Here is a 12,251-nt window from a genome sequence, read left to right on the forward strand (position 1 = left end):
ATTTTTTAATAGTTCAACATTTTTGTCATGTCACTTCTTCAATCCCTATCTTCCCTAGTTCATGCATTACAGTACTTCAATATGTTAGTTAAATAATTACTATATGTTAAACACGGAGCAAGTTTATACTCAAACACTCAGTATTACTATGATTCTTTTTCCAACAGTTACATCTCTTTAGAAAAGCATATCTGCCTTAAAAGTTTAAACATCTTTTCAATTACACCAGTATCCACAAGTTGCATTATCGAAGAGATACATGTAATGGCTGACACAGCACTCCTTGCGATAAGCGCTGCCAACTGTGTTCTGAGATGCATTAAAAAAGGGATGGCCAGCAGGGAGAGGAAGGCAATTGTCCCCTTCTATTCTGCTCTTGTGAGGCCCCATCTGCAGTACTGCATCTGGGCCTGCGGTCCCCAGTGCAGGAAGGAAGTGGAGCTCTTGGAGTGGGTCCAGAGGAGGGCCACTAAGATGATCAGAGAGCTGGAGCACCTCTCCTAAGAGGAAAGGTTGAAGGAACTGGGCTTGTTTAGCTTGGAGAAGAGAAAGGTCCAGGGAGACCTCATTGTGTCCTTTCAGTACTTGAAAGGAGTGCGTAAACAGGAGGGGAAACGGCTGTTTATGAGGATGGATAGTGATAGGACAAGGAGGAATGGTTTTAAACTGAGACAGGGGATGCTTAGGTTAGGAGGAAGTTTTTCCACCCAGACGGTGGTGACGCACTGGAACAGGTTGCCCAAGGAGGCTGTGGATGCCCCATCCTTGTACGCATTCCAGGCCAGGCTGGATGTGGCTCTGGGCAGCCTGGTCTGGTGGTTGGCAACCCTGAACACAGCAGGGTGGTTGAAACTAGATGATCATTGTGATCCTTTTCAACCCAGGCCATTCTACAATTCCTTCAGGAAGTGAAACACTCATGCAGACATCTCATTTCAGGTATTTTTTTTAGGATATGAACATATGATCAACATATATTTTATTGTTTTGCCTGCAAAATGAGTCTGTTACTTAACGTGCACAGGAAGAAGCAAGATTTTGGTTTTTTTCTACAGAAACACACACTGTTGACTTTTTTTGCAAGCTACACAGATCACTGTATAGTGACAGTGGTTTCAAACAAAGGAAATAAGTAAAAAAATATATATATATGTAAACACTGAAAATTTAAGCTTAAAATTAGAAAGAAGACTAAATACTTTCTTTCCTCAATTATAAAAAAAAAAAACATTAGGCTTCAACTCAAAGTAAAGTATTATTAGCAAAAAAATACCAAACTTTTCAACTAGTGCTTGGTTTTCAGAAATTCATCCTGCAGTTGGATGAAGTATCTTTGTTTCAGCCAAATTTCATTTCCAGTTTTCAACTCTAAGGTTTTTTTTTTTTTTTATACAACAGACTTCAAAACTGTTTTAGTACAAATACGCAAAAAATCATTTTTGCATTCAGAATGTAAAACCTCGTGTTTTTTTTTAAAACATTTCTTGTTTGCTACTCCTCGTTAAAACATTTTTAAATTTTTTTAACTTAAGGCCTTCCACTGCATACCTTAAAATTCTTCAGCGCTTCATCTAAGCTACCATGATGATAAAGCATCATTCCTTTCAGCTGTAATGTTTGGACATGATTTTGATTTAGCAGCAAAGCCTTCTGGAAGCTCTCTGTAGCAGCATCGAAGTTTCCAAGTTCCCTAAAAAGTTCCATAAAGCGTAAAGCGAGGAATACAGAAGGGAAAAGAAAAAAAAAAAAAGTTGTTTTCATGTGTCCACAGTAGATATCATTAAAAAGGAATGCAATATCATGGGAAAATTTCCTTAAGCAATGCAAGAATTCTGCAACTGTTTTTTTAGTGGCCAAAGCAAGTGGTTGAGGTGTGGAACAGGCTCCCCAGGGCAGTGGTCATGGCACTGAGCTTGCCAGCATTCAAGAAGCATCTGAACAAGGCTCTCAGACATAAGACCTGATTTTTGGGTGGTCCTGTACAGAGCAAGGAGTTGGACTCAACAATTCTTACGGGTGGATTCTTCATCCATCTCAGGATATTCAATGATTCTACAACAAATGTTTTCACTGAAAGCAGTGGATTAATGCATGTTCTGTATGCTGAATGAAGCATACAGTCCGAAGAAAAAGAGCACAATTATGTAACTAAAAATCCGTAATTAACACTTTTGTATCAACTCTGCATAAATAAACCCTTAAGATACATTCTTGCTGCAGCAGCATCCACATTGTAGATCAGCAATGTCCAAAGATAATAAATTAAAATATGAAATAAAGAGCTGACAAGAGACAGCAGGTTGGGGAAAGAACTACAGCATGCAGAGATTATAAGTTGACAATTAATTTATCTTCTCATCTACAAGGTATGCATATTTTTCTCCTTAACAGTTATCTGCAGACCACCTTTAGAGTAACACATTTCATTCAACAGTAAAAAAAAATCATTTTTTATGTAACTTTTTTTTTTTTTTTTTTTTTTTTTTTTTTTTTAAATGTGAGTACTACTTAAATCAAGCTTGGAATTTCTTTTCCTCTAATTGATAGTGAAAGTAACTACATGACTACATTAAAAATAGCCTAGCAAGATTAATTCTCAAAATTGCAGTTGTGATAAACTTATAAAGGATCTAACAGACAACTACTGCAAAAGAAGCCACATTCACAATACAGTGTGTTGTTCATAAATTTAAGTAGCACAATAATCAAATGAAATACAAAAACATATTTTGTACTAAGTGTTTTCATTGTTAAAGAAAAGATCTGTGACATGATTTAGGTATACTAAGTATCTGCTACTCACCTAACCTTTGATCAGGAGCTCCTGGGAACTGAATTAAAACTATAAAGGAAACCTGGAAATAATTCATACCAAACACCTGACATGCCATACTGGCCTGAGAACCCACCACATATACATGCAGTTCTGTATGGATTTGTAACAAATGTGTGAAATTTAGGAGCACATTTTAAATAATTATATAGAAAAAGAGTTTAAAACTATTTCTGACTGTCATTACCTGTAGGCTTGTCCTAGACTTTTATAGGCATCTATGAAGTCTGCTTTCTGTTTCAGAGCTTCTTTGAAAGATTCAATGGCTTCCTGTAAAGACACCAACATAATATTAGCAGTTCCCTTGATCCTCTTCTAGCCCATTCAAGGAATAATTTAGCATTATTTCCTCTTCATCCCCAACCCCCAGGGAGTCTTCATTCCATGGAAAAAAATCATAGAGATCTTAGGGATGCCAAATACAAACATCTCTGAAAGCACTACATAAACACATCATCAGTTATGCACTGGATATTCATCAATATCCAGCAAGGTCACCAGAACTCTTGTTATATTATGGAGCATTACATTGTTAGCAATGGAACCAAAAGCAATTGCATTTTCATTTTGCTTGTACTCTTATGCCTCAAAAAAAAACTTTGTGTGAGAAAAAACTATATCAACATCTAGCTTGTTCTATGTAAACTATTATTTAATACTACTTTACCTTCAAAAGTCCTCTGTGAAAAAATGTTAAGCCTTTATAAAGCATAGCTATAGGCTGATTTTTGTTCAGTTCCAGTGAGTGCTGAAAATCTTCATGGGCTGTTGCATAATCCTACAATAAAGCACATTTCAGATGACAGAGGAAAAATACAAATGAAGAGGAACACAAATTTGTATCTTCATAAAGTTAAATTATAAAATTTTGTTTGATATAGAAAGTTAGCCTCAGGGTTAAGCAGCAACAACTGCCACTCAAAATATCAAAGAACAAGAAACGCATCATAACATTTCCAATCTGATTTTCAGCAAGTGCTATATGACAGACAGAAAACTGAAAAAATAGCCAGACAGAAAGTGAGATCAGAGTCAAGTGAGTTATCAGCTATTCAGCATTCAGACAATCCTTAGTGTAAAACAAATAACATATCTCTAATGAGTGAGAGAACTGACACACAACAAAATAGAATATTAGAATTTTTGTATTTATTTACTTATTAAGATACGTGGTAATTATTGCATTGGCCATATCTTTCCTTTTGAGACTGATATCTAAAATACTGCCTACACGTAGCTGTAGGTTATAAATCAAAACAGACTACATCTATATCTGATTTCTCCAATGAACAAAATAATGAGAGATGTGCAGTTAAAGTAAACCATACAGCTTCTCTCTGCATTTAATAGATAAGCAGATGAAACAACTGAATAATACCTCTGAACTGCTGGAAAATTAAATACAGAAAAAACAGGATTTCTGTTGTTGATTTTTTCATTTAAATACCAAAGATGCTCTTGAACAACAGTAACAGCTAGTACTAAAAGCAAAGAAAGATAGCAACAGAAATACCCACACAACCAGAACCAAACAGGATCCCCCAAATCTACTAACCTCAGATATGAAGTACAGGGTACCTCTGTGTCGATAGAGCCGTGCTGATGGTTGTAACTGTATGGCTTTGGTGAGATCAGATAATGCTTCACTGATTCGTCCCAGTGGGGAAAGTATCTAAGAAGGAAATAAACATATATGTTTCAGTGCTTTTTTTTTTTTTTTTTTTTTTTTTTTTTTAAACAAAACAAAATAAAACAAAACTCTTATAAATAAAATGGAACATCTGAAAACATTTTCCCCCGGGATACAACTGTACTTCATTATGACCACTATTTACAGAAACTTAGTATTTCAAATAAAAATAAGTCAAAGAAAAATACTGTATTTCAAAGAATCCCAACATAATCAACTGGAAAAGTAATTAAGGTGTTCTCATAATCCTTTTCAATAAAGGCAAAACATTCCACCCAAAAGTTGTCCATTTTCCTTTCAAATGAACATCTTTCACATCTTTTAGATAAACATTACTATAAAATGTATTAAAAGCAATTATAAACATGAAAACTATGACTTACTATTTCATATTATGGCATTTACTATTAATATGCATTATTTTGAGTTAAGCACGCTCTTGAGTTATCTTACTCAACTTCTTGAAATCCATTTTCGATAGCTTAACTGGCTGAATAACAATTATTTGCATCTCTGAATGACATTTTATTTATATTCATAAACATAAAATCAAAGCATTTGATTAAAAACTTGTTCTTTGTGAGGTGGGTATTTTGCCAACTTGTACTAATAATAAGCTGCAACGCATAGTGCTATTCCATTGGCTACAGTATAATGCCATGTTTAATTTTAAAGGTAAACATTCCAGAAATTACACTGAAAACACTATATAACAGCAATGACTTCCAAAAGAATGAAAAGAGAAAAAAAATGCTCACTTCTGCTCGCTGTTCAAATACTTCAGGATGATCTGGCTCTAGACTGATTACCCTACTAAGCTCAAAAAGAGCAAGTTCAGCATTTTTCATATCCTGAAATGAGAGGAAAAACAAGGTAAATAACTGTGCATGCCTACAGTAATACACTGCAAAGACCAAAGAAAAACTAATTTGGTAAAGACGCCTTACACACCTTTGCTAACAAGACTAACATGCAGTACACAACAAATAACTGAAAAAACTCCTACAGAAACAAACTGCTTGTACATATCAACTGTGTGTTTCCCTTCTAGTAGCTCATTTATGTAACTGCATAAACATGGAGCTTACAGATCCAGTTATCTTTCTTGGGAGGAAAGCTGGATCAAGCTCTCACATGAAATCACAACAGTGTTTTCATCAGTACCATCTATAACTTAATGTTAGGAGTTCCAGCAAACAGATTGATGACATCAGTATCTAGTCTAAGTTTTTATACATCCCTCAGTAAATTGTAGGATGGGAGCAGTTACTTCAGCTACAAAAAAGAAAAAAAAACAAAACCAAAAACTGGCTATATAGCAAGTTCTCAATTAGATTTCATTCATCTTTTTTAAGGCAAAGACATTTCCAAGGTGCTAATCACCATCTTTTTGTAATTCAACAGTATTGTTCACAGAAGCCATCTTTTATTAAGGAGAACTGTCCAAACTTCCAATATAATTCAACAAACTACAATGGTGTTAAACAGGTGCAAATATGAGAGATTTTAATCTCCCATCAGCAACTGTAATTGCTGATTATTGGTAGAATTAAAGATCCTGCACAAAGTAAATTTTCAAGAACTTGAATTCTGCTATTTTCCCCCTACAATATCCAGAAACTACTTAATCACGAGCTACAGAAACTCAAGTTAGTTTAAAACTTTCTTTTGCTCAAGAAATTTTTGAGCAGCCCTAAATAATTTTATTTCAAATCTTTTTGAACAAAGTAAAAGAAATACAAATTTCATGAAGTGTGGCAATCAAGAAGCAATACAAAGCCTACAGGATTGCAAGAGCTAATGGTCATTCCATGTTGCTTCTTCATTTCTAAACACTGACAAGATATGAAACTAAATTCAGTGGGAGTTGAAAGAACCATCTCTTAGAAGATTTTGCTTGTTACCTTTTTAGTTAATGCTTTCCAGTAGATGTGGCTCCCAGACCTCAACCTTACTATTCACCACTCACAATTGGACCTATATTCTCCTTTAGCACCCTTGCTTCACGTTGCTTTATTTCCACACTCATACAAAGATAATGTACCCATGAGCCAAGCAGTACAGCCCAAAATGATTCTACGATTCTATGACAAGAGATCACTATGTTACTGAGTATCTACCGAGAGGAGGTGGAGTACTTCAGCACCACTATAGCAAGACAGCACAAAGCAATTTGGTACGTACCTATCAAGTTCTAATCAATCTTGCTCTTCCTCCTATGACAGACCTTCTTATAGTTTAGATTCAAATAATTCATTAAGTTTTACTTTCAATAATTATTTACTTACATGGAGTCCTTTTTTTCCGTACGCTATCCCTCGTCCATAAATTGCACTAACCAGCTCTGGTTCTTCCTGTTAGATTGTAAGCAAGTACTACAGTCAGTTAAAAAATAAGCATTTTACTTCAGAGTATGTTTAACTCTTGTTAGCATTAACCAGTAAGCGATACACAATCACAGTTGCCAGACAAAAATATTAAGTTGATTGTGTTACAACCTATACTTTCATGTGCTCACAACTTCCAATTTAATTTACTGGAATTGTTGAGGAATTATTTGTCAGGAAAACGAGCTAAACATCTCCATTAATCTGATGAAAAAGAAGAAATTTATGAGAAATAACGCTATCCACATAGGGTTTTTTTTTTTTTTTTAAACACCACTTTATAGCAAAAGCACCCAAGAGCAAAATACAGAAGAGATAAAGGTATACCTTTATATTCCTTTCTTCTAGTTGTGTTTATGATTTAGTTTTATAAAAAAAGAAAAGAAATGAGTTTAGATTCTGATGGATTCTAGAAGTGAAAAATCTTGTCCAATAAAATTTAATCCAGCCACAGTTTCCCATCCAAATATGAAGAATTACAATTGCAAGAAGGTTTTCCTGGCACAATTATGTCTATACTGTCATTGTTTCTCTAAAAGTCAGTCAGGAATCACACACCATAACTGCAAACAGGTACACAGCTGTGCTACAGCAGTTTGTAGAATAGGCCTGGTCTCATTTACCTGGGACAAATGTCAGGAAACAAATTACTTCATTGACTAAACAACAGATAAGTAGTATAACCAGTACTGACAGTTAGCCAGACTTCAGCTGATTCCAAGTGTACACTTGTCAATGTCAGCTTCAGTAACTTCTCTACTTTTAATACAGTGATTAAACATGACTGTTTTGTCCTGTTAAGTGTTCTAATATTTGCTTTGTGTTTATTAAAATTATGGAAGACGAAATCACAATCAGTTTACATTCTCTGAGGCATCCAATCATATCATGATTTCAAACTAAATGCATGCCTCACAAATCTACTCTATTATATACACAGTTTTCATAGCAACTTTCTAGAGTTCCTGTATCTTGCTTATCTTGACACTTTACCTTCTTACTCAAAAGAATGCAGGAAGTGTTTTATTATTACAGTGCTTTTTGGAAGCACAATTTGTCATTAGAAAGACAAGCAAATTAAGTAATTCCTCATACGAGAAACAAGCCAATGGCAGATCTCTATATACCTGAGGAAAAAAAAAAAAACTGCTTCAAACCTTTTTTGCCCTCTGATAAGCTCCCTACAATTATTTTTTGAACTGCTATACTTTCACTCAATTTAAATATGAGCCATACGTGATTTGAATTGAAATACACAGTATTATTTCCTACTTATCACTTACATTTGTGTACTACAATCAGTTTAGAACAAAAACCAGGCACATACTTCTAGTAGTCACAGGTTCTTAGCCAGGCAAATACAGTAGTTTGAAATCAGCTTTAGGTGTTTTGTTATTTTTTTGTTTGTTTGTTTTCTTATGTGGCTACCTCCATTCATAGAAGATTCAGAATATCACTGAGAACACAGCAGGATATTTGACACTACCAACAAATGATCTCATTTAGTTTTCTGCTTATGCTACTAGTAACAACTGCAGCCCACCTCCACCCACACACACAAAAATTAAAAAAATCTCTGCTTACACCCTAAGACAATAATTAAAGGAGCTTCAATTTTGCACCTGTCAGTTTCTGAAGATATCCTTTCTTCAGGAAGTCATAAAAACATTATTCCTACAGATGAGAAAAATAACCACCAAAAGAGATATGAATCACCCGACCTTAAGAGCCTGCTTATGTTTGGATGCAAAAAAAAGGAACAAATAACAGAGCAATTGCTCTCACTTTAAAAACCTTAATTCAATACCTGTTTTGGTAAAAGCCATAAGTTGTAGTAGATAATTTAATGAAGTGGTTTTTTTTCCTTTTAATGCTACATTTTACTTAAGAAGTCCAAAAAGAAAAATTACCTGCAGCATTGTTGAAAATTGTCGTATGGCTTCATCATACAAGCCGTTGCCAATCAACACATAAGCAATTGCTAACAAGAAATTACAAGTGTCAGTAAAACATCAAAAAACAGTTTGTTTTTTTTTTTAAATACATATATTAAATACAACCAAGTTGTAAGCTATATTAGTACTTATATTGCATTAAAGAGGAAGACAGGCCAAGGGTTTTCTAAACCACCACTAAAAATTGCTTTCTTTAACCATTACCTACCATTTGTTAATTATTCAATTTGGATTACGTTCATCAGAATTGTTTTGGAGTTCTGTATTTGCTTTACCCCTCACCTTTTTACAAGCTGTACAGGAAAGAGTTCACGTTAGCGTCCAAAGTAGTTGGCACTAGAAAAGACACCACGACTCCATTTGATGGCCCTAGATGACCCCTCAAGTTGTGAACTTGGCTAACACGAATACTTTTTTGACACTTCCTTTAGAAAGAATTGATTTTACTCATTTGAACATGTTTTGCTCAACTTTACTAGCTCATAATTTTTTTCCTTCACAAGAAGTATCAAGAAAAACTGAAGTGATTCTGTAGTTTTTATGATGAGATTGAAAAGCACAATCTTCACCTATTTTAAAAGATATGAAAGGTTTAAAGTTTTTTGCATTCTTACTTTAGAGTAGAATCCAAGTATTCAATAAAGAAACCGACAACTGTTTTTAGAAACCTGTTTGTTCTTTGGAGACTGACAAGGCGAGGCTGGATCCAGCCCTGATTGAGCTGTACGTGTCCCTGTTCATTGCAGGGAAGTTAGACTAGATGGCTTTTAAAGGTCCCTTCCAATTCTAAGGATTCTATGATCCTATAATCCCCAGAAGACAGAAAAACAGTCAGGTCATAAGACTTAAAAGTTGTTGTGCTTGTGCAACTGAAGTTCAGCTGTGACAGCTGAATATCTATGATATGCTAAAATAAACAGTCCTAAATCTCTTACAGTTCTTATTTCTAGACTAATATCTGCACACAGTGCCCACATGAACCAAGCATTTTACAGACTATAACCATGAAAGGTAAAACTTTTCTCCATGCAGTTCACATGACAGTAGAACTGAGCACTGGGATTTGCCTTTCCCCACGCTTCTAATTAGTTTTAGGAGTAATTATCTAAGCATACATTATGCTTGGATATCAGCTCAATTATCTACTCAACCATAAAGAGATAAATAAGCCAATTTGAACAAAAATATTTTTACAGGACAAAGATATTTATTCTTCAGACAGGCAGAACCACAATCTTTTGGCAGTGCGTAGGTGCCAGCCTACAGACCAAACACAGGAACTGGGACCACCTGGTATAATCTTGAGTCCACAGAGCAGGTATTAATGGCATCATTTTTATTTTTTTTTTTTTCTGCTGGGTGGAAGTTCAGATACCCTGAACGATTCTATGAGTATAGTTAGGTTTGCTGGATAAATGAAAAAGAGATGAAGCCCCCAGGTTTTGCTAGATAAATCCTTGAAAACGGAAGTTAGATCAACAAAAGTACACTCAATTGTTTTCACTTTCTTAGACAAATTATGAGTAAAGTCTCCCCTTGACGTTATACAAGATAGTCTGCTGTCTTCCTTGAAATACACTCTCAGTAATCCCTTTGCTCCCTCATAGTACCTCTGCTTCTGATGAGAACGCATTTGGAGAATCAAAACAACTTCTTCCTCAAAGTTTTCGAGAAAAGTATTCCTCATTGATTTATTTGAAATGCCCCCATCTTCTGCCCCAAGTGTACTTTGAAAAAAACATCAGCAAGAAGTGGATTGCGAAAGGACAAAAATTGCTACTTGTGTTGATGGGAAGAATGTATGGATCTATGCTTGACAGAAACCACATCCTACAGGTAAATTTTTCAGTTTTAGACATCAGTAATGACAGAAAAGGGGAAATATATTTGACACTGTTTTAATAGGATTTAATGATGATTTCTGAATTGCTTTCATAAACAGATGCAGTGAAGAATTCCAGTGATCATAGCAGGAAGGATTCTTGGGAAGACCCCAAAGAAAACTCTCTAGGCTTTTTAGGATCATTCTAAATTAATGTATCACCTAGGAATTGTTAGTTTAGCTTCAAAATATTCAGTGCTACCAGTGAGCATGCAATGCACCTGCACAAACCTTATAAGATAGCTTACCTAATTCTTCATTTGTGTTGTCATTGTCAGTAGCGAATGGAAATCTCTTTTGCTCTGCAAGTGACTTTGCTTGACTCTGTAAAACATCATGGTTTGTAGTGTTTAGCAAACAATGGTAAATAATTTAACAGAAATTTAACAGAGAATACTTTAAATCAAAACGTTAAGACCAATGTGATTGCTGTAAATGAAAACAAATACAGTCCCAGTCTTCTGCAGGGAGAAAAACTGTTATTCATTAAGATTCTGCTGTCCTTTCTAACATAAGGCTAGCCAAACATTTCAGATTAAAGGACCTTATCAGCATTTCAGTGGTGGTTGCCATTTCTGTACTACAACTAAGATGAAGTTTTATTAGTTTAACACATTCCACCTCATAGGAAAGCTTCTGTTCTTCACCCCATTAATAATTTCTTTGTCTCTACAAAGGTAAGAGTACTACAGAAAAGTAAAACAAAATGAAACATTGAAAAGAAAATGGCTCCAGCAATAAAAGACAAGCTTAACTTTGCAGTGCTGTATTAAAGGAAAAAGGCTGTCCTCTTCTAACAACCTATATTTATGGATGAGACTACAGCAGGCTGAGCAAAGATTAAAATTTATGTTCCTCAAATAGCCTATCTACGGAAAATGATTTTGCCACAGACAAAAACTAAAATACAGAAATACTGTACCCTGTTCATCTTCATAACTGTATACCATGGATAGCTGCAAGCCTACCAGAGGAGTACATGTTAAGAAAATTCAAAATGCTTATTAAATAAAAGCTTTCAAAACTGTCCTAAGACGTAAGAATGGAAAAATGAATTTCTCTCAGAGTTCAGATCTTTTGCTTCGGGTAAACTGTGCGTCTCTGCATATTCTACTTTACAGAAGATAGTCTAACAGTTTAACACTTTAAACTTCAGAGAACATTGTTATCTTCATCTCTGAGAAGACTGCACTTTGTCTTCCTTTTTTTTTTTGTCTCCTTCAATCAAAAGAAGTCCTATCACTTGTACCCATGACAGCATGACAGGTATTACACTGACCTACAGGTGCGAAAGTAACCATCCTAAATCAAAAGAACACATTCTGCCCTGTATACCTAATGAGAAGAAAGCTTAGTCCACTCTTCAAATTCAGAGCTTTAAACAACATTTTAAGATTAGCAAACCATGTTTTTTCTTAAAAATTGGTTTTGTTGCAACTAGAAATGATGTGTGAGCTCAGATGTAATGAGAATTAACACCCTACTCAGTAAAATGGAATGGGAT

General features: G+C 34.9%; 1 protein-coding gene across 1 annotated transcript in view; it reads right to left on the reverse strand.

Moving 5' to 3' along the window:
• TTC13 (tetratricopeptide repeat domain 13) overlaps window positions 1-12,251 on the reverse strand; it is a gene marked incomplete at its 3' end in the record, with an annotated part of 36,972 nt that overhangs the window by 21,491 nt on the left and 3,230 nt on the right. The window contains exons 3-10 of the mRNA XM_079550793.1: window positions 10,996-11,071; window positions 8,821-8,891; window positions 6,812-6,877; window positions 5,282-5,374; window positions 4,389-4,505; window positions 3,501-3,611; window positions 3,021-3,103; window positions 1,549-1,690 (exon numbers count right to left, since the gene is read on the reverse strand). Of these exons, the coding sequence (XP_079406919.1) occupies window positions 1,549-1,690; window positions 3,021-3,103; window positions 3,501-3,611; window positions 4,389-4,505; window positions 5,282-5,374; window positions 6,812-6,877; window positions 8,821-8,891; window positions 10,996-11,071 (759 nt within the window). The remainder of the gene's footprint in view (window positions 1-1,548; window positions 1,691-3,020; window positions 3,104-3,500; window positions 3,612-4,388; window positions 4,506-5,281; window positions 5,375-6,811; window positions 6,878-8,820; window positions 8,892-10,995; window positions 11,072-12,251) is intronic.

This window comes from Tetrao urogallus (genome assembly GCF_951394365.1).
Source record: "Tetrao urogallus genome assembly, chromosome: 2".
NCBI lineage: Eukaryota > Metazoa > Chordata > Aves > Galliformes > Phasianidae > Tetrao > Tetrao urogallus.